The sequence below is a fragment of the Sinohyriopsis cumingii genome, chromosome 1 (assembly GCF_028554795.1).
Source record: "Sinohyriopsis cumingii isolate HCF-2022 chromosome 1, ASM2855479v2, whole genome shotgun sequence".
NCBI classification, from domain to species: domain Eukaryota; kingdom Metazoa; phylum Mollusca; class Bivalvia; order Unionida; family Unionidae; genus Sinohyriopsis; species Sinohyriopsis cumingii.
The window spans coordinates 57,601,205-57,625,690 of record NC_142961.1 but is presented as its reverse complement, the minus strand read 5'-3'; the positions used below and the strand labels follow the sequence as shown (position 1 = coordinate 57,625,690).

General features: G+C 34.3%; 1 protein-coding gene across 5 annotated transcripts in view; it reads right to left on the bottom strand.

The window, feature by feature from the left end:
• Positions 1-12,821: 12,821 nt before the first annotated feature.
• The window catches only part of LOC149806924 (uncharacterized), a 174,502-nt gene continuing 162,837 nt past the window's right edge, over positions 12,822-24,486 (bottom strand). For all 5 annotated transcript variants that reach the window (XM_089959754.1, XM_089959737.1, XM_089959744.1 and 2 more), the window contains one exon: positions 12,822-23,932. In XM_089959754.1, the coding sequence (XP_089815880.1) occupies positions 23,894-23,932 (39 nt within the window). In that variant the 3' untranslated portion in view covers positions 12,822-23,893. The remainder of the gene's footprint in view (positions 23,933-24,486) is intronic.

Below are 24,486 nucleotides of genomic sequence, written 5' to 3'. Positions count from 1 at the left end.
CTTCTTGTTGAGTGTGAGCGACGAGGTCAGTCAGACAATATCAAGAAAATAAAAGCTTTCTTTGATATTCCAGTGACCTCATTCGTTCAAACCACACTCAATACGTCCAAAGGCGTGATTCGCTGTCGTGACTTGGCTGGAGTCACCGACGCAGATATCATTGAAGGAATGAAAAGTGAAGGTGTCACTGCAGTCCGTCGAATACGTATCAAACGTAATAATAACCTGCAGGACACCAACACCATTGTACTCACCTTCAACAAACCAACTGTACCCAAAGTGGTCAAAGTTGGCTTCTTGCAAGTGAAGGTTGAGATCTACATTCCAAACCCCCTTCGATGCTATAAATGTCAAAAATACGGCCATCACGAAGATCGATGCTCCAAAAGCCAAATATGTGGCCGATGCGGGGACAATTCTCATCAGGAATCTGATTGTAAAGCAACCCCTCATTGTGTCAACTGTGGAAAAGAGCACCACACCAGTTCCAAGGATTGTGATACCTGGAAAATGGAGAAGGAAATACAGAGGGTAAAATATACATCCAACATACCCTATCCAGAAGCCAGAAAAATCGTTCAGGCCAAAATAGCTCATCCTGGCCCATCCTTCTCCACCGTATTGAAGAACAATCCTAAAACAACGAAGGACGCTCAAACACAAACAGAAACTACCGATTCAACACCAAGCTCAAACATCCCTCATTACCAAGCACAAAAAACACGGCATCTACACAAACTACGTTCAATAACCAACCACCGAAATCACCGAAAATCAAAAAAAGTCTCACGGAAACCGACAACAAAAGGGGTCAGATGACCCCATCAAACTCTATAACAGGTTTGGAGACTTAGAGGACATGGATGCAGAAGAATCTGCTCCATGTCCTCAAGGTAGCTCCAGACCTAACAACAAAAAATACACCCCCGCACTTCCTCCAGATAAATAACCAAACAGATTGCCTCCGCGAAAGGTCTAACCTAGCTCCAGAATCTTCAATATAAAGTTGTAATGAAGAACACCATTTTACAATGGAACTGTAGAGGACTTAAAGCCAACTACCATGATATTCTTCTGCTTTTAAACGAACATGATCCTGCAGTACGATGACTTCAGGAAACATTTTTGAAAATTACAGATAACATCACACTTAAAAACTACTCCCTGTTTAACATCTACTCTCAAAATGTTGACAGGGCCTCAGGAGCAGTCTCTGTTATTGTGAACAACAGAGCCCTCATAGCGTCATTCCTTTAAACACCAATTTACAAGCCATTGCTGTAAGCGTCACTCTACATCGAGTGATTACATTTTGCTCTATTTACTTACCACCAAACACTAACCTAGTACCAAACGAACTCGACAATCTTGTTCAACAGCTTCCCGCACCCTTTGTTTTACTAGGGGATTTTAATGCCCATAACATTTTATGGGGATCAAATCATATAAGTGACAGAGGTCACAAAGTTGAAAACTTTATTTCTAGACACGATCTGTGTCTATATAACACCAAAACACCGACATATTTACACCCAGACTTGGGTACATACACATGCATCGATTTGACAATTTGTTCTCCTTCGCTGCTTTTGGACTATGAATGGAAGGTCGCTGATGACCTTCACAGCAGCGATCACTTCCCAATCTCCCTTGTAAATCTTAACTCTACAACTGATGAAGTAATTCCACAATGGAATTTAAAGAAGGCCGACTGGGCCAAGTTTGAAACACTCTGTAAAACTAGGCTGAATGAGGATACAGTTTTCAATGTTAACGACCCCATTCAGCATTTTACATTTATTTTAACCGACATTGCAGAAGAATCTATCCCCAAGTCCTCAACAAACTGTAAAAGAACCCTAAAACCTTGGCTCACTAAGGAATGTAAGGAAGCCATACAGCAACGCCGAGAAGCCTTGAAAAAATTTAACAATCATCCGACGCCCGAGAATTTAAGTAGATATCGTATTCTCCGGGCCAAAGCTCGCCGCACAATCAAAGAGAGTAAACAAGCATCATGGAAGAAATATGTTTCCTCTTTAAACTCTCGTTCCTCAATTAAGAAAGTTTGGGACACGATCCGCAAAATAAACGGAAAGAGAAAACACAATTCTTTCCGACATCTGAAACTGAACAATAACAATTTTAGCTCAAAACGTGACACAGCAAATGTTCTTGCTGATACATTCTCTAAAAATTCCTCATCATCTAATTATTCCGAAGCCTTCCAAAAATTGAAAACTCAAAAAGAAAAGTCACGTTTAAAATTCACATCCAACAACTCGGAAAGTTACAACCAACTGTTTTCACTATCAGAACTTATGGAGGCTTTAGACAAGGCCCATGATACTTCCGCTGGGCCTGACGAAATACATTACCAGTTTTTAAAACATCTTCCACAATCATCTTTAACATCTCTTTTGAAACTCTTCAATGATTTATGGATTACTGGTAATCTACCTAAGATATGGAAAGAAGCAACAGTAATACCAGTTCCCAAACCCAGTAAAGACAGCGAAGATCCTACCAACTATCGACCTATTGCACTCACAAGCTGCATGTGCAAAACAATGGAACGAATGATCAATTCTCGGCTTGTATGGTACCTGGAAACTAACAATTTAATATCTCCTTTCCAAAGTGGCTTTCGTTATGGACGGAGCACCAACGATCATCTGGTTAGACTAGAAACATTCATTCGCGATGCATTTATCAAGAAAGAACATTTAGTAGCGGTTTTCTTTGATTTAGAAAAGGCCTATGACACAACATGGAAGTACGGGATACTAAAAGACCTGCACGATCTAGGTCTAAAAGGCCGTCTGCCCTCTTTCATATCCAACTTCCTCTCAGACAGAGAATTCAAGGTACGAGTGGGCTCTACTCTCTCAGATTTGCATGAGCAAGAGATGGCTGTGCCCCAGGGTAGTATTTTATCTGTGACACTTTTCAATATCAAAATTAATAACATCACCAAGTGTTTGACTCCTGGTGTGGATTGCTCACTATATGTTGATGATTTTCTCATATGTTATCGGTCAAAGCACATGCATATAATTGAAAGACAACTACAGCTAAATATCAACAAGATTCAAAATTGGGCTAGTACGAACGGCTTCAAATTCTCGAAATCAAAAACGGTATGTATGCATTTCTGTCAATTACGACGACACCACGATGAACCTAAAGTCACGCTGGACGGAACACCTATTCCAGTTGTTGAGGAAACAAAATTTTTGGGTATTATCTTTGACAGAAAACTGACTTTTATTCCACACCTAAAAAACTTGAAAGCCAAATGCTTAAAAGCACCTGACCTACTTAAAGTAGTAGCGCACACTGACTGGGGTGCTGATAGAAAAGTCATCCTGAATTTATATAGAACGTTTATTCGCTCCAAACTAGACTATGGTTGCGTTGTGTATGGTTCAGCCCGAAAGTCATATCTTAAAATGCTTGATCCAATTCATCATCAGGGAATAAGACTGGCTCTGGGAGCATTTAAAACATCCCCGTGTGAGAACCTTCTAGCTGAGGTGAATGAACCACCGTTATCGCATCGTAGTAAAATGCTTTCCGCACAGTATGCTCTCAAATTAAAATCAAACCCTCTGAATCCTGCTTTTTCGGCTGTTTTTCAACCCAAATACAAAACTTTATACGAAAATAAACCAAACGCCATACATTCCTTTGGCATTAGAATATCATCCAGCCTTGACACTACAAATATAGATCTTTCTAAAATTCAGAAAACGTCCATCTCCGAAACACCACTCTGGCTAATTAAACAACCAAAATTACGTTTTACGCTACACGATGGAAAAAAATCCGAAACAAACCCTTCTGTCTTCCACAACTCTTACCATGAACTCCTCACCGAATTTAAAAACTACACCAGAATTTACACTGATGGATCAAAGGATGAGGAAAAGGCTGCTGCAGCCTTTGTATCTGGAAATCACACAACGCAAGTTCGCTTACCAAATGGAGCATCAATTTTTACAGCCGAAATCAGAGCAATAGACCTGCTGTGCAACATATAGAAAAGAAACATATTTTAAACAGTATCATCTTCTCCGACTCGCTATCAGTACTCCAGTCACTATACAATCACAATAGAAAACTGAAGAACCCATTATTAAAAAACATACTCTTCAAAAATACCGAGCTGAGTGTCTCCCACAATATAATATACTGTTGGTTACCTAGCCACATTGGTATTAAAGGTAACGAAAAAGCAGATCGCGCTGCTAAAATGGCCCTTACTCAAGAACCATCTGATTTTAAAATACCGTATACTGATTTCAAACCTTGTATCAGAAAGTTCTTTCGTCAGAAGTGGCAGGCATCATGGAATGATGCCGTGAATAACAAACTTCATGCAATCAAGCCAACTCTAGGAGAATGGACTCCTTCCTACAGAACCATGCGTAGGGAGGAGGTAGTCATTGCAAGAATCCGAATTGGTCATACTTATATCACCCACACCCACATACTAAAAGATGAAGACCCACCAGAGTGCGTTTCTTGCAATGAACCATTCACTGTCAAGCACTTTATGATAGAGTGCTTTGACCTGCAACCTACGCGCGATCGTTATTACACTGTGCATGACATGAAAGAACTTTTTGATACTATAAACATCACTCGTATTATAGAGTTCCTGAAAGCCGTAAATATTTACTCTAAACTCTGACTTTTATGCTATCACCTTGTGCAGTTTTATGCAATATTTGTGCCGTCCCATTCTAATACCTTTTCATCGTTTTTCATTAACATTAAATATTTACATCTCCCGTTGATCGGGAAGCTTTATTTTGCACCGTTACCATCTTACCGTTTTTAATTTCAACCAATTCTTCTTTTATATCGCTGGTCGATAGAGGACCTTTATAATTTTTTAAAAAATATACAAATTACATTTTGTTTGGCGCTAAATAGCCTAACAGTGCTAATGCGCCGTTATAAAATCAATCAATCAATCAAAAATATTACCCAAATTACCGACTGATTAAAAGAAGAAAAACGATGAAACACACATAACTGGTTTATTTTAGAAGTTATTCATGTTTTCGCAAGCATAGTAATAGAATATAAAAGGTAGATTTTCATCGTTTTACATTTATTTAATATAGCAAGTTTCTAGCTGAAATCAGAAAAAATATATATGAGCTATCGAATTTATATTTACCAAAATAACTTTCCAATGTTTCCATAAGAAAATATAAAATTAACTGTTAATAAATCAGGCCATTATCAACACTATCAAACAACAATGCATATTTATTGACTATTGAGTTCTCTAGCAAATCGTGCTTTCTTCGCATTATATTTACAAAACAAATTGCATAAAGAGTTATTGACGAGTAAAACGATAGTACAACGTATCAAAGAGTTATTGATGAGTAAAACGATGGTATAACGTATCAAAGAGTTGTCGGAAAAAGTACAAACGAACATCCGATTATATGACGCTTGCACAAAGGAAAAGTAATTTGATACAATATGTAAATCATATAACAATGATTTGTTTAAATATTTATCATCTGGGTAAAGATTTTTGAAGTCCAGTGTGTACATGACAGGATTGTAAACTGTTATCACTTACCTTCTATTTTGCGAGAGAAATAGGTAATTGTATCCATTTTTCTCCAGGATTAAGGTAAGACTCGAGCATGTTCATAATTTTTTGTCACCAGTGTCATGAAACCGTTCATCATCAATGTTGAATCTTTGTATAATTTATTGTGAAATAATTGCTATTTTTGTCGTTCTAAATCGGGCTCCATTTTTACTCCTGTGTGTATTGGGCGCTCGGCTTTCCACTAGGAGGCGCTCAGGTTAATGTTTCCGAATTCTTCCATATTTAGTCATATTCGTGAAAACTTTGTCATGAATTTCCCGAGTGTGTCCCCAAAACCTATAAATAGGGGTGAGATCCGCCACTTGTTTCCAGTAAAGGTCTCAAGACCAAACAAAAAATCTCAAGCCTTAATAGCAAGGTAGACTAGTTACTACCGACACATTAAATTTAGTACTCGTAATGACTACTATAATGTTTCTCTGAAATTGTTTCAACGTTTATTTCCTCGTTATATCAGATAAAAACTCCCATAGAGGGATTTAGCTGACGACACTGTCACTGTGTCATCAACACAGCCGTCTGCTATCCATTGGAAATTTAGCATTCCGATTGGTATTTTCAAACTTCCTTCTCAATTTCATGTATCATTTTGAAATAGCAAATTTCCATCCACTGGGTAGTGGTTGTGTCATTTAGCTGTCGAAATAATATACCCGACACAACCAGACACTTTGTTCCTACAAAACGACATCACATTGTCGCATTCAACTCAAGCGACACACAATCGACTTCCGGTGTGTCGCTCAAAACGATACATTGTCTCAGCCAACAAGGGGGCGCTCACCAATTAATATGTACTTTAGAGAGAGTGACATATGTAAGGTGAAGTAGTTCGCATTTAAAACATGCACAATGGAGAGAATATTGGCATATCTATATGCTACAATAATGTAATGTGGATGATATTTCTTTGGATATTGTACTTTTAGAAATTTTACATTATTTAAGCACATTGCTAACTAAAATGAATGCTCCCTTGTGTTAAAAAAATCAGCCTGAATTAGTCTAAAGTCCACTATACATAGCAGCTATTAAAATAGGGAAAATTAATTTTGCCAGACTAGACAATACCAGCTTGTGAAAGTGCAGTGAATGAATTACCAAATATATCAAATGTAAAAAAAAAAATGTTATCAGCTCATTTTTATACAATTTACCTCTTAAATTCAGGAAGTGAAAATGACCAAGTATAGCTAGCTTTTTGAAAGATTCACATTTGAAGTAAGGCCAAGCTGTATACTCTATAACCCATAGTACACCCGTCAATCATACACCAAAATAAAGGGAATTAAAGGTTCTTTTCATTATACCTAAGATATACAAGGTCTTTTTTAAATAGCCAGCATAACCAGTGAGGAAAGCCGGGGAAATTCTTTTTCTTTAAAATCCTAACCCATGCAAAATACGAAACTGTAGAGCGCCACCACAATGTGTCTCAGCCAACAAACGCGACACACTATTAACATCCGGTTTCAGACTGTGCCTCTAACACATTTACCATTAGACTACAAAACACAAACCCGGGCCTGGTTCCGAACTTTGATTGGTTGCACAATAGCATTACCACTTCGGTACGTTATATGAACAAATTTTGAGATAATTAGCTTCTTTTTCTGATTAAGATTAGTTTGGGAATTGGGATTATCTGAGTCAGAGATCATGTGAATTACTACAAATGGAACATTTATGCTGATTTTCACATGCAATTTAACACTGAAATTATTGTTGTCATTTCATTATGCTTTATGAAACATCTGTTCTGAAAATTGGCAAATCATATAATTCACTATTCTGAGCACTAGATTTTGTGAGAAAACACATTCAACCCTCAAAGACATATAATAAACTGTGTTGACTCTTTATATTTGTTTTGTTTTGTGCTTTTATGATCTATAGAAGAACTTTTGTAGTGAACACACATTTCTTGACACTACAATGCACTGGAGAGGTCTAGTAACTGAAAAAGGCGTGAGCTGTCCATCTATTCCATTTTATTTGACCTTGACCCTTGGCACGTTAGAATATTGCTACAGAGCTAGATAGAGGTGTTGAGTCCGTGGAAGTAAGAGTGTCTGAAATAATGGAATTTGGAAGTGATGATGAGAAGAGTATATCCAGGCCAATAGATCCTGTATTCCCCTCGGCTACACGCTATCTTTGCATGAGACATCTGTTGGATAATGTCAGGCACTTCCTCCAAAATAAAATATGGGTGGAAAAGGGTGAACGTGATATAATAAAGACCCAAATATGTGATACCGGTGTCATCACAGACGCAAATACTACAATAGATTTTGAAAGTTGATCAGAACTTTTGGAAACAGTCATCAATGAACAGCATCCGACATTTGCACCATACTTTATAAATAACTTGAAACCAAAAAAACATAAATATTGTTTCAAAAAGATAGCTGCAAAAATACTGAACGCGTGAATTTGACTAATGACAGTGCATCCATCAATAACATTCTAAAACTTTTCGTTTGACTGGAAACCACAACACGCGCAAGATCTAATACATAAACTTCTCAGCGTGACACAGCTCCATTTTCATGGTTGATAGAAGTGTTCTTTACGACAGCACAAATTATCAGTTAACGAAAAAAGAACACACTTGTCACATACATGACAGCGTCTGGAGGTGCAAATCCGTAAAGCAAACCACAGAGATTTTCGGAAACGTCCTCAAGGACAACGTATATAGAAATCAAAGTACATTAAATCACTTAATGGAAAATACACCATAATTAATAAAGCTATTATTATTATATACTACTAATTATGAAATATATATTGTGTTTTGGAAAGTTAAATGTTATTAAGAATTTACATGTATCTGTAATCATAGTATTGATTTATTGTATGGAAGACATCGCTACTAACTTCATGCTCATTAATAATTAATTTATAAATAATTTTGGAAACTACAGAACATGATATATTGGCATTTAAAGTCAAACATTTAATACTGTTGGAGTCAGCCTAAAATATTGAAATTAGTAAGATGTTTTTACTAATTGTTAATTGATTCAATATTTAAGTTTTCACATTATGTTCTAAAAATAAAGAAATTCTATAACTGTATGAAATTGGTAAGCTTGAAGGAAAAAAAAATATATATATATACTTTTATATCTAAAATGTATGAATATACAAGTATCATCTATGTTACTTGGTACGTTCAATTCAGAAATAGATAAATAAATAAATATTTAAAAGAGGAAGACTGACAGAATAAAAAAAGGATAATGAATCATTACACTAACTTATATCGCAAATGTGATGCTGTTATTTTCCACATATATTACAAGGCAAAACAAGCTAACGAGGCCTGACATGATTATGATATTGTACACAAGGATAAAAGGCCATTGTCACAATTAACACATTTCAGTTCATATTGTACCAAAAATATATCCGATCGAAATGTCACAATATAATTTAATCCACAATTTACACACGTGTGGCTCTTTTTTTTTTTTTTTTTTTTTTACAAATTTAAAGCGTGTGGTACGTTTAAATTTCAGACCTTTTTATTTTCATTCACATTAGCGTGCATTCATTAATGAATAACAATGTGATTAGAGGAAATGACCATTAGCAGTGTGATAATTATTGTTTCTAAAACAAATCGGATTTTTTATGCAAATTTCTAGTGTGCAGTAAATGTGATTTCTTTTCATTCAGATTAGCGTGCATTCAGTAACTTAATAAACGTGACCTTAATTTTAATTAACTGTTGACATTTTTTTCGCCGACTTAGAGATGTGTTGGTATCTTCTTTAATTGTAGATATCAATGAATAATGGCGTGATTAGTGGAAATTAATATTAGTGCTAATTATTATTTTCAATATGCATGAATTGGGGCCGAATTGTCTCTTGACTGGAGTTGAAGTGTCTTGGGGTCAAAATGTCTAGAGAATTTTCTTGGGGTCGAAATGTCTTCCTCCCATGTGGCATTGCTACTTATTTATAAATGTTGATAAATATTCACGTTACTGCACCCGAGCACTCTTCGTCGAAATGAGTTATTTCCCTTGGCAAATCTTCGACCTCTCTACTTTTTCTATTAAATAAACAATCGCTAAATATTCATACTTTTTGTTTCTATGTTTGCTTGTGTCGTTGTTGAAATTTAAAGTAGGTAATTGATTGAGTTTTGATGTGTTTTTTTTAGAGTCTTGGGGTGTTTAGTTAGACCCTCCGTTACGGATAACTGTCGTCTCACCTCTGTCTGCGTGGGTTCGAGTCTCGGATTCGGCTAATGTGGGTATGTGAGAAAGCTTGCCAGTAGCTTCTCGAGGGTCGGTGGTTCTTTCTGGGGATTTCCTGGGTTTTTCCTCAACCTTTAATACTATCACCATGTATGGCCTATCGTGTGCAGAAAAATGTCGTTAAACCCTACAGCAGCAGCAACAACAACAACAAAAAAGCTAACTCTCCACAAGTTTGTAAATAACAATATCGCTTTCAATCTGCTATTTATCTATCTGAGAAAAAATATAATATGAAAACCATTACAAGAAGTGCTTTTGAATCTGTAACGGTAAAACAATTGTATTTTACAGATCAAATCTGTGTATGCACTGTTCATATATGTGGTTGGAATGCACCACTGGGGTCCAAGACAACTTGAGATTTGGAATCTCTATTATTTGAAAAGTGAAGAAATCAATCCTTATGATAAAAATGCTATGTGTTTCTTCCAAGATAAAGAATGTAGCAGACGTGCCGCCTACTTGCAGTGGGAATATGCTGCAAAAATTGATGATGAGACTAACGTTTTCGAAGACGAAATTGTTCGTCGATTCAGAACACTACCCCCCCCCCCAAAAAAACGTTAATCTCATCATCCCTATTCGGTGTGATGTGTTTCAGCTTAATTCATCGAAAGAACTTGACAAAGGTTGATTTCCATAATATTTGGACTACCAACGATAATCCTTTATTTAAGACTATAGTGTGAATTATTAAGAGGAAAAGTAGGAAGATTTAGGATTAAACCAGAGAAATAAAGATGATTATCTTCATTGCTAGAATTATTATTAAAATTTCCTAGATTAGCAAACAGTCTCAAAGTTTTGAGAATACCAGCAATGGTATCATTCCTTTCTTTCGAATTCTCTGCGTTTTCTGTTTTAATTTCTGGAATTAGTGTGTTTGGTTAGTTTCACTTCTCTTTTCATTCCACGATTCGCAATGAATAGCTTACCATATTATGCATGGCAAAATTTAGATGATCGTTCATAAAATTTGTTTAAATACTGCTTCCGTATTCTCGAGTTGATCCGGAGTGCAGTTGTCTCCGATTTTTTTTCTTTCTAGCATTCTGAAAGGCCATTTCATACTCATCTTTCTTGCTGAGTGAGTGGGTACTTGCTGAGTGAGTGGGTAGAAGTTAGGATTGTAAGCTCCTTCGAGGTCTCCTAAACGATATCGTTTCACGGCGTTAGAGATTTGGTGCAATTTGTAAATCTCGGACGCAGGTTCATCTCTAGCCCTCGAGCTATTTTGCCCTTTTAGCCACATTCTTGAATATAGTCCGCCACTTTTATAGCTTGACAAAGTTTTACAGTAGTTTAGATTATTTAAAGCAGACGGGAGGGAATTCCTCCCCATCCTAACAGGCATCACATTCTCAAAGCGTTTATAATGTTTACTGAAAGTAATATTATCATCTTTTTTAATTAATGAATCAATCTTTAAGTTTTCATATACGCATTGACATAGTAATTTCATCAAGTGATTCCATCACGAAAGAAAACGGAAATGGGTGATTCTAGCACATCTGTGGTTTTATCACGAGAAAGACTGAATGCTCTTATTGCAACTGTGATGCATATGTAATTTATATTTCTTAGCATTCTCCATAATTATCAATTGTGATTGTGATTTTTATTTGACCTTGTCCAAAATAAACTGTATTGTCTACCTGAACAGTAATTCTTATTTTGGTAAACAAATAATGCATAGCTAATATTTTTATTGGAATGTGGGCTTAATATTAGGATAATTATCACTAGAATTAAACATATTTATCAAAGCCCGGGTAGGAAGTCCCTATAAAAAATACATAGTCTACCTGATGTTTACCAAATTCTATATTACTATTTTAGTAATCGAATGTTCTACAATGGAAAAATTAAATAAAGTCATAGTATTTTCAGAAAATGCTAATTGCGACCTAGGTCAAGGAGAGGATTTTATAATCGTGTTTGTCTGGAAATTACCTATTTATTTGTGCTGTAAGATCTTGAAGCAGAATCATTTGTATTTGTTGTGTTCATTATTTGATTTGGGTGAAATTATTTATTGAAATTATTTTTCACTGCAAAGACAAAGTGCTCTTATATAATATTCTTGGAGAGAAACAACTGGGAATTATAGTGAGTATAAAAAAAAGATCTTGGATTATATTATTGTGATTCATCAAAAACTGATGCATATGTTATGAAAACAATCCTTGCAACTCTCTTTCTTTCCTCCACGTTTAATGGCACACCAGCCACAGTGGGGTGGAGAAAAGTGGAAGGGGTTGGGTGGAGGTGTCCAACTTTGTGAAATTCAAAGACTTACAGCTGGACATAGGACACAATTAATTTTACTATATGTTCTCTACATTTGTTTCTCAGTACTGACCTCTCTACTGTGTGCCAATCAATACAAATCATATGTTAATCTAAAATAGCTTCAAAGATGACTTCACGGTGAAGTTCTCGTCAAAGGTTGACTTACTCTTTTTTTAGATGCTGAACTGTCAACATAGCAGCATGTAAACAGAACACAGATTTCACTTCTGGATCATCACCAAGGCCTTATTACTCACTGTGCACTGTCGCCAAAATACACACATACAACAACACCCTGAGCTCATATTGTCAAGAATAAACAGTTATCTTTAAATCCCTACCAAAAATGCATAAATAAAACTCTTCTATCACCACCAAAATGAGAGAGGAAAAAATGTTCTAAAAATAGACTAGAACTACATTCATGCATGAGAAAATGCAAGGCAAAGGGAGAGAATTTCTGTTTAACTGATATCTAGGTACACTGATACAAACATACAAAAGCCAGTTAAAACGAGATAGAATTTTTTAGAGTAGAGAGTAAGAAAGTAATGAAATCATGCTGAGAATCAATTGTGCACAGCTGAATTATAAGCGAAGAAGTCATATAGTGAAGGATGTTTTATTAGTGATGTGATGTAATAGTACACACCACAAAAATATAATGCTGTGAAATCACATTATAAATGCTTTTTATTATTATTTTAGAACTGAAATGAAAAATATGTAGCAATGATAAAATTGAAATGATTCTATGAAATTTGTGACTATACTTGCATTTGTAGCCAAGCGATATACTGGGAATCAATATACTGGAGGACAACTGATTTTGTATATATGCTGCCTTTTTTCTTGCAAAAATGGGAATGAATTGCCATTTTGTTCTTGTTGCTTTTCTGAAAGATCAACTCATGTTTAAAATGCTAAAACATAATTATTGTACAAATGACTGGTTTGTGACAAAGAAAAATGGATGTAAAACAATTCAGAATATTAATCCTAAATCACTGGTATAATGAGCCTGTCATAATAGACAACTAAATATAAAGGCCATCTGATAAAGAACTTTTTTTAAGATGCTTAAGGAACCATATTTAATAACCTTTTTTTAGTTTGAAGTACTATTCTTAAGCTCCAAATAAATGACACCTGTCCATAAAGGCCATCAAAGATGGCTTTGATTTATGTCTGGATAAAACTGTAAATATTATTGATAAAAGCATTATCAAGAATAATTATAAGTATGTAAAAATAGTGACAGAGAAGTCTAAAAATATGCACCATGAAACTAAACTGTACATCTTTTCATAAACAACACAGGAAATAGCATTTGAACATCTTTTCATAAGCTATACCAGAACAATCAAAGAGCTTCTCAGCTGCAAACATTTAAATATTTTATTGGGGAGGTAACAGGCTTTTAACATGTTACCATTTCTGATTTTGATGAAATCACAGACATAGAAAACAAGGGAGTTCAAGACAAATCCACTCCTTCTTATCAACTGCCAAGTGATGAAACCGATATTCTGATATTCTCCAGTGATGACAGGATTTTAAAACTGTGGTGGATATATTGGGTCTCAGTGTGGCACTAGTTTCCTTTAGGACAACATAAACATTATTAGAAGTCTTTTGGTGACAACTCCGTCATATTTATCATCCATTCAGGCATGGCAGTGACAAGGTTTCCAAGACTGCCATCATGGCACTATCTATGACTGCCACCATTTTCATACAAGACCAATATTTTATCGTAATAATTCTACTGGTGATAACTCCACACTGATACAGCCATTGATTTGGGAGAAGTGAAGATAACAATATTTTCAAGATAGCCACCATGGTGGCCATGTTGAGGGTTAGTCATTTTCATTTAGGACCAAACGGACACCATACAATCTCTTCTGTTGAAAGCCCTATGTTATAATCACCTTCCATTTAATAGCAGTAGAAAAACAGAATTTCAAGATGGCCATATACTAAATGTCAGATCAGCACCATTTTAATTTAGGATCAACAAAATATTATAAGAAGTCTTTTAGTGAAAACCCCATGCTGACGTGACCATTCATTTAGGAATGGTGATAGCAAGCTGCCACTGTAGCAGCCACATTAGACCCAATAAGAAGTCTTTTTGTGAAAACCAGCATGACGTTCTTGAGGTGTAGCAATGACAAGATTTTCAAAATGGCTGCTGTGGTGGTCATGTTCAATTTCAGATTTGTACCATTTTCGTAAAGGAGAAATCCATTCAGGATGTGTAGCAATAACAAGATTTTCAAGTAGGCCATTGTGTTGTCTATATTGGATGTCTGAGTGACCAAAACATGAATGCCATGGCAGCCATATGGACATCAGACTGACCCATATTTTGGACAAGCCAAAAATTATAAGAAATCTTCTAGTGATACAACTATCCATTCAGGTAAAGAAACATCAACAATAACAAGATTTTCAAGATTGCTGATGTGGTGGTCATATTGGATGTCTGATTGACACCATATTCATTTCAAACCAACTGGACATCATACCAAGTCTTTTGGTGGAATCCACATGTCAATCTGACTTTCTGTTCAGAGGGAAGAAGAAGATTTTCAAGATGGCTGCTATGTTGGACCAACTAGATGTCATAAAAAGTCTTTCAGTGAAATCCCCACTGTTGTAGTCATATTGGATGTCTGGGTTGCCAATAAAAAGATTTTCAAGATGACTTTTGTGACAGTCACGCTGGACAACATATTGGCTCTATTTTTAGGACAAAACAAAAACCATTTGAAGTCTTCTGGTGAAAACCCCATGCTGATATGACCATCTATTAAGGAGAGGCAATAACAAGATTTTCAAGATGGTGGCTATAATGGACCTTAGACTTGCACCATTTTTATTTAGGACTAACTAGATAGTCTTCAATGAAAATTCCATGTTAGTAAAACCGTCCATTCAAGAGGAGTAGAAACTGGTGGCTAAATAGAATGTCCAAATAACACCATTTCATTTAGGACCAACCAGACTATGGCATAATGTGTGTGTAAAGTTTCATGGCAATCCTCCAAGTAGTTCAGGAAGGAGTAGTGACATGAAACTTGTGCTAATGGACAGCAGTTGAAATACCATCTCATAAGCTCTTCTGGTCAATGAAAAAACAAAACAATATTGCATATGATATTTACATCTAAATTTGGGAAGTATTTCAGGATATTTCTAGGAATTCATGTTCCGAGTCCAACCCAGAAGTCACATGTAATAATTGTGTGATACCTGTATTGTAAGCTGTCTAAAGAATGCACAGAACATAATTTGTTTGCACAGGAAACTAGGTTTCTGTTTATTACGACCACTTGTGTTCTTCATCAAGTTCTTTTAATTGAAAATTTTAAAAATATTTTTAAAGTTAAATCAGTTTACATAAATCTCATTTTTTCATACAGTTTACAAGTCACATGATTATGGGCTGGAATTTTCTATTAAATATCTATTGCAATGGAGACACTTGGAATTTACATTGTATCTTTGCATGAATGTACCATATTTACCGTATATGTTAGGACACATATTTGTTGCAACACCATAAATTAATTTTAAAAGTAATTTTTTTGTGCACTGTATGTTCTAAGACACATCATTTTGTTTGAGTCATAAGTTGTGGTACACCTTTTAAATCATTCAAAAATTACATGTCAGAAAATGAACTACTGAAATTTTATTTTAAAAAATATAAAAATGTGTCCATGAGATAAAAACTCCTTAATCCACTGCAGCAGCATCTCATCAACACAACCCTTCTCCTGCACAAGTATGATCCATTCTTTTGGTGCATGAATATTATTTTTAGCTTTCTCATACCATGAGAAATTGTTAGAGGCAACACATCACCTGAAGCGGAAACTGCACGGACTGAAGTCAGATTTTTTCCAAATCTGCAACAGTCTTGCTAATTCTTACACATTTTTTCCCCACCTTATCATTAGTCCATCTAGGAATGTGATCAAAGTCTACTGGAATTTCATCCATGTTAATAATAATATTGTTGGTGAACTTATGTTTCTCTTCTGGCCTTCAGGAATTCATCACGATTTTTTAAAATCCAAATCTTCTGGGCAAAGCTGGGTTTAAGATGTCCGTGCAAGAGGCACTGTATTGTGTCACTTTAAAAATTGTTCCATTGTTTCAATTTATTTTCAAAACTCCTGTGAATACCAGTGAAAAGGAACCAAAGTTAGCTTCCATCTATCTGCCATCTTTGTATATTTAAAAAAAAATCAATTAAAAAAATCGGCACACTTAAAAGAATCCATAGTCGGCTTCCAAAGCCAGCTTGCTTTGCAATAAAATAACCTTTATATCGATATTCTTTAAAAAAAATTAAAAAAATTAACCAAAGTCTGCTTTTGAGGTCGGCTTGCTTTGTAATAAAAATAACCTTCGTCTTTGATGTCCTGTCAGTAAGTTCAATAGAAGGAGTTTACTGCTTACTTCCAGTTGTCTTTATTCACCACCCAGGCTTCTATGTGCTTGGCATCTGTAGTTAAAATTAATACAATGGAGCGTTGATGTGTGCAGTATCATACAAAGTAATGATGCTTTTGTAACCCATGCTGGCAAAAAGATTGTCACTTGCACTCAAGAGAATGTGTTGTCAAAAAATGATTTTTATTTGCAAGATACTATCATACAGTAGACCTGGATATAATTCAATCTTGATTATTTTGCATCTAATACTGTGTCATGCGCGAATGACAGTTGTCTTCAAGATATCAGTTAATTATTTCCCTCTTGTTTGTGATTTTGTTGGATGCAGTTTTCAGTCGGATAACAGATTCAAACCTTTGAGCACAACCAAACACAATTTGTTTCTCAATGTTCATGTCAATGAACAATGTGGCATGTGTTATTGGACATAAGTGAAACATGCTTAAGTATGGAAGCCTACGCTACATATATGGATTTCATGGATATATTTTATTCTTTAATGCTCATGTTGAAAAAAAGGAATAAATGATAACAACAGAAGGTTAGTTTCTTTCTTTTTAGTATCAAATAAGTATTTTGTTATTCTATTTTTCTGCAACGTACAGTTAGGGGAGCACAAATTTAATACAATTTTATTTTGTTTCTTAAGTCTTTGGACATATGACCTAGGTGAAGAAAAAAATTTGTTTCACCACAAGTTCTGGGACAGGAAAAAAAAAAATTATTTTATGTGTCCAATATATACAGTAAATACGGTATGTAAAATTTTGTATAAATACTGTATCTATTAAAATTCAACCAAACCTTTCACTAGAAATGGTACCGTGGAACCCCACTATAACATGATAATTGGGGTTAAAAAAAACTGGATCGCGTTAATATCGGGGTCGCGTTAATGCAGGGTTTTACAGTATTTGACTATTTTCAAAGAACAACTCATTGGCACATTCATGTCTAATGTATATGATGAATAGGGTATCAACACCATTTACTATCGTGCCATTGTGGCATACAGTTCATCTATAATGCATGTAATTCCATTGAAAAATTGCACACAGATTTACAATTTACAATTAAAAAAATTCCCAGATCATTGTGTCTGAATGTCTAATATACAGCACGAACAGAGTATCAACAATGTTTACTTGCCATCTGATATCGTACCGTTGGAGCTTGCAATTAATCCATAATATATGTATTTCCATTGCAAAAACTGCATACATATTTAAACTATACAATAACTTTGTCACACATCACTATATGACTGAATTCAATGGGAAAAATTGACAGCAAAATTAGGTTAAGAAAGATGAAGCACCTGTACAGTTCATTACGTTTCAGGGTCAATGAACGGTGTCTGAACAAATTTCATACTGCTAAAAGTTTCTCATATGCATTTCTGTGTACATTTATTCATTGCAAATTTCCAATAATTAACGCTTGAATACCTATTCATTTGAATGACTACAGCAAGAATAATTAACAATTAACACATGCTTTCAGCATGCATATATTACTTTTACTTCAGATTTTGTGAATATCAAAAGAAACGTGTGAAAACTACCATACTAATCATTGCGCAAAGTGCAGAGAACGACTTGCGTTTGTGAACTTGCTTTTCCATAACGGTAAAATATTTGTTTTTAAAACAGGAAATTAATAACGAGTTCATAAACAAACACCAAACCCATGTAAAACCAGAGAACTAAGTGCAGTAGGCCTGCAGTGGTCATCAGTCACTTTTATAAAAAAAATTTAAGCTGAATGCATGTACAAATTCCAGCTAATAAAGCAGATATTATATACTGGTCAACTGATTGCGCCTAATAACACCGCCAAGCCCAGCAAACATGTTGATGGCTTTTGTTTTTTGATGTTTATTAAATTGTGAGAATCTTTAATCAACCACCGCATTGTCTGCTGCTTGGTTGTGTATGCAGTTAAAGAAGAAAGACATGTCGGCTATTGTTTGAACAACGATTGTATACAGAATTAATTGAAGACAATAACAAAGACGACTTACTGGCTTTACTCATGGATCAGTAATAAGTAACATTTCTGATAATGTTTATTTTGGCATAACACTTCAAGAACCTAGTGAAATTGTTAATGTTCAGAAGACAAGCCACGATCATATTATATTCAAATTCATGCATGAACTCTTCTCCAAAATGATAATAAACGTTTTACACACTATTTCTCTTACTTTAAAAAAAGTATTTTTCTGGGTACGAGAAAAATACATGTACATTATTTAAAATTTCAGGAACCACGCCACGATCATATTATATATAGTATTATATTCTAATTCATACATGATCTCTTCCCCAAAATGATAATAATTTTTTTTGTGCAAAGTGCAGAGAACGAATTGCATTTGTGAACTTGCTTTTCCATAACGATAAAATATTTTTATACAAAACCCCATACACATGTAAAACCTAAGAACTAAGTGCATGCAGTAGGCCTGCAATAGTCACGAGTCACATTTATTAAAAAAATTTAAAGCTGAACACATGTACAATTTCATACCCTTTCAATTTCCAGCTAATAAAGCAGACATTATTTACTGTTTAACAGATTGTTAAATTTCAGAAGCTATGCCACGATCATATTATATTCAAATTCCTATGTTCATGTCCATATCAGCTGTTACAAAAATGAAATATGGTAAATGACTTAGGATAAAGCTCACATTAGAAAGGTTGAGCAATTTCTTTTTTCCCAGCTATGTTTTGGGATTTTATTAATTTATCTGACAATTGATAGTTACATTTACAAAGGTATCATTGTCATGGTAATTCAATCATGATTCCACGATCGCCTTGTTGACATGAAAATCCAGATCATGATTCCATGATTGCCTTGTTGACATGACATGATAATCCAGATCATGATTCCATGATTGCCTTGTTGACATGACATGAAAATCCAGGTCATGATTCCCTTGTTGACATGACATGAAAATCCAGGTCATGATTCCATGATTGCCTTGACACGACATGAAAATCCAGATCATGATTCCATGCCTCATTTCTTGCAATGATCTATATTTACTGGTGCTGTCAAGTCAACGTGATCTAGCAATCAAAGTCACATAATGTGATATAAATATATTTTTAGTAGCTGGACCCTGTAATACATAAGTATACATGAAAAACACAGCATAGCTTCATGCAAGTAACTGACAACATTATTATTCATCAGTACAAAATTATGCTTTTACTAAGACTTTAACTGCAATTAAAATTTGAAATGTATTCCTCATGAACTGAAGCAGACTCTGAGCAAGACAAATTAGAATCTCCTCTTTTGAAAATCCCCAGAATTCATTATGATGTAAATAATTATCACTAAATTCTTACAACCAATGAAACAATGTAATCAAAGAAATATATCTAGAATACTTTTATAAACATTATTATAGAAATAGCTAAAATACATACAGCATATATAGAATCTAGTAAACATAAAAACAACAATGATAAATCTTTGTTTCACATGTAAAAAAAATATACATCTATATTAAAAAACTTTGAATAAGAAAAAACAGTTTTACAATTAGCACCAGTGAAAGAAACATTTGTTCACTATAGGACAACAATAAACAGCACATATAGCTATATAGCATGTGTCTGTAGAAATGCAGGTAAGATTGTCAATACAATTTTTTTACATACTAATGTGTACCTCCCTTAACTGTAACATGCCTTGTATTTATGAACAGCATTTGATACTGACCAACAGCAAATGCAGATCCCATAATTCTGTGCTTTCAACACTCTGAAAGACCTTTGAAAAACTTGTAGCTCAAGAAGTATAGAATTACTTGAGTACTTTCCATTTTTCATAAGGAACAGTCAGGGTTTAGGAACAACCACTTGTGTCAAATAGCTATAAAAATCATCAATGTATGGTGAAAGGAGACTGATCAAGGCAAGCTAAATTGTGTGATATTTTTAGATTCTAAGAAGACTTTACATCTTGCTGAATGTGATACAATAATCTTTCCAAAAATGTTAGATCTGATGATACTGTAATAAGTTGGCTTGTTTCCTACTATACCATCTGAACACAGCACATGGCCTTTTGTAACAAAATCTAAACTGAGGTTTTAAGATATGATGTACACCAAGGATCTGTTTTAGGGCCAATTCTTTTTGTCATTTTTCTCCATGACCTTCCTAACATTATGGAACATTCATCTGCAGACATGTATGCAGATGATGCAATGATGTCAGTACAGTGCCCCCCTCCATACACACCCACTTATAAGAACACCACCTCTGGAGCTGGAAAGAAGTCTCATAAGAGGGGTGGCCTTTCTTGAGGGAGGCTTACAAATGTGAGTAATACTTATATATAAAGTAAGAAAGGTTTAAGTAATTGCTAAATGTGTAATATTTTCATTTAAAAATGACATGCATATTTATGGGATCAAAGAAATGTTATTTAAAGTAATTAAGAATAACCATAAATGCAAATCCATTTCACAACCTTCTGGATCAAATCTGGATAAAAACACCTGTCTGTAACTACCACTGATTTTCACACTGCTGCAGAATGTATAATTGGTAATATTTAGTGAAATCTTTATGATGTCAAATTTGTCAGCAGTGATCTAATGACTTTCATTTCATTTAAATGAATTGGTTTCACTTTCCAAATAAACTAATGTCTGATAACATTTAGCACGTCTTGCAACAAATTATCTCTTCATTAGCAATTATACAAATGTCAGACCAATTTTTAGGTTATTACATGAAATATACAATGTTTATAAAGGAAGTAATAATCTATGGAATGTTGACCAGACATCTTGAGCTGGCAACAGTAATGTTTTTTGAAACATAAAACCCCACCGTTGCAATACTCTCAGAGGGGAACGTTTGAAAGAAAGCAATGAAATAGTCAAAAGTGACCCCAAAACCAGATCTGAGAGAGCAACAAATATTCTTTGGCATGGAACCTAATAAAAATAAATGTTTTAATACTTGTTATGAACTCATGCTAATCTTTGGTATCTAGTGAAAATGCATGAAAAATGTTTGAAAAGTACTAAGTTAGGATTATTTCCTTTGTACATGGTATATACTGTGGCAGTTAATTAGGTGAAAGACCTTAGCAAATTGCACTAATTTCTTTACTAGATGTGCTTCCAATGGCAGGTGATGTGCATTCTGCTAGATACATTTTGAAATAAAACCAGATACATGTAATTATTTATTCATACCTTGTTGAATATATTATTTAACTCCAAACCCAAATCTGGATAATCTTTAAAAGAAGACTTTTTTTAGTGTTTGATAATGCCCCCCCACCCTCCTTCAACTCCAACCCATTCCATTTGTCAGGGATGTATATTTAGGAACTTGTGTTCCACAAGTCAAGATTTATTTGCAGTTCAACACTGTCTTTTAAGTTTTTTAAGTAGCAGGCATGTAAGTAGGCAGGCCAAAGTATCAAGCACATGCTTAAGCTTGAATGTAGGTAAAACAACATGTGGGAAGTAGGTATAACACCATGTGACAATAGGTTCATTTGCAGTAGATTTAACAAAATGTGGCAAGTAGGTATAACAACATGTGGCAACAGGTTCATTTGCAATAGATATAACAACATGTGGCAACAGGTTAATTTGCAGTAGGTATAACATGTGGCAACAGGTTAATTTGCAAACTAAAATATCCTGTATATGACTATGACAGTATTATCGATGGTTCCCACGGTTTTCTAAAGATAAATTTCAAGGTCATTTCCAGGGGTTTTCCAGGATGAAATTACTTTTTTCAAGGTTCACATATGACCATTACTGAATGGAATTAAAGAAAATTTTAGATTATAAAATATGCATTTTCTAAATCTAAAAATGATTCTCTATCAAGGCTTTCCAAACACACTGAAGTCAGAAAAGATGATCGTGTACAAAACCACAAAATGTATCACACAAAACAAGATTGATTATATTCCTATAAATTGGCATGTAAAATCATTTCAATGTACAGAATAAAAATTCTAACTTTATTTGCTGCATAATGTTGCTAAGTGGGTAACATTTCATCAACGCTGTAGTTTTTCTTGTTTTTCAGCAGATTAAAGACATAATGATTTTAATACTCAAAGATTAAAGAAATAATGATTTCAATACTCATAATTTCTGAGAAAATAGGTAGTTTTCATATCGATTTCATGCATGAATCAATAGATCTAACAATGTTTAAGTTTACTTGGCTATAAGGTAAGCGGCTATGCTTTGCCACAATCATGGGGACCTCTTGTGATGCTAGACTGGTTTTCATAACTTCTGTGTAACGAGAGATATGGATAATGAGCATTTGGATTGACTTAGCATATATGTTTATTCCATGCACCCAAATGATCCATACTGCACCCTCCGAATATTCTAGATAGAACTCAATAAATTTAATTCATTATCAGTTTAGTTATGATACAATTATGTAACTGTTTCGGGCATCAAGTGGTGGCAGAAAATTCCTGGGTTTTTCCCGACTTTCATCAATATTTGTGAAATTCAAGGACTTTTAATGTCAGGAAAACAATTTTTATCAGTTCTCCCAACTTTTTCCTGATTTCGTGGTACCGTGGGAACCTTGATTATCACAGTTTAATAGATTCACATGAAAGAGCTGTTGAATGACTGCACTAAATATCATGAAATAATTATATAATTAAAATTTGCAGGTCAAAATGGGACACAGATATGTTAAAAAAGGGATTCAAGATGTGTCAAAACATAAAAAGGAATCAGGTTCCAGTAAAATGTTATGTATATATATATATATATAGATATAATTTGAAATATATATGTGTATCATTAGAAATATTTATGTATATAAAGACAAATAAATATGTACATAATAAAAATATATATGTTCTTTATATGTATATAAAGCTATAGTAAAAATTAATACCATTGTCAAGGCAGGTTGGAATTCCATAAAAAGAAGTAGTAACAAGTATTTATTTATGTTATACAGTAGTAAAAACTAATGATGCCATCTTCAGCAGTAGAATAGTCACTGTGAACAGCATTTGAATACAAATATAAAAATAAATTCACTCACATATGTCAGGGCAAGCAGAAATTATGTACAAGAATGTACTAAAAGAACTTTTTACACAATGATATGGGTGGAAAATAGTGAAATAAAGTTTATTGCTCCATGGATTCTTGTAAGACCTTCTCATCTTGATTGGTGAAGATGTATTAGGCCCAAACATATCTGCAATGAAAATAAAAATATTTTGTTGATCAAAATATTTTAATGTCATTAAATCTTAGGAAAATTTTAATTTTTGCCATTTCAGCAAAATAAAATGTTAATAAACATTTTGGCAAAATAAAGTTGACAAAATTACCAACAGGCAAAACCAAATTTTTGAATTTATGGTTTGAAAGTTTAGTCTCACAAGAAAATAGTGGTTGAATGGGTGTCTAATACTTGTACAAATTTTCACCTATTTACAAATTCCATATGGACTATTCACAAATTCCATTTGGACTATTGCCAAATTCCATATGGTTTAATCACAAATTTCATATGGATTATTGCCAAATTCATTATGGAATTTTAATTTTATTCTATAAGGACAACTTACAGATCTCATGGACTAATTTGCATATTTTGTGGAATTTTCCATACGATGTACATAAGGAATCCATAACATTTCCATTTGGATACACTGAAATCCATAAGAGTGGTTCAGCTATAGAATAAAAATGTCCATATAGATATTTCTGTAAAAGTACATATGGATTCCATATCCAATCCATGTG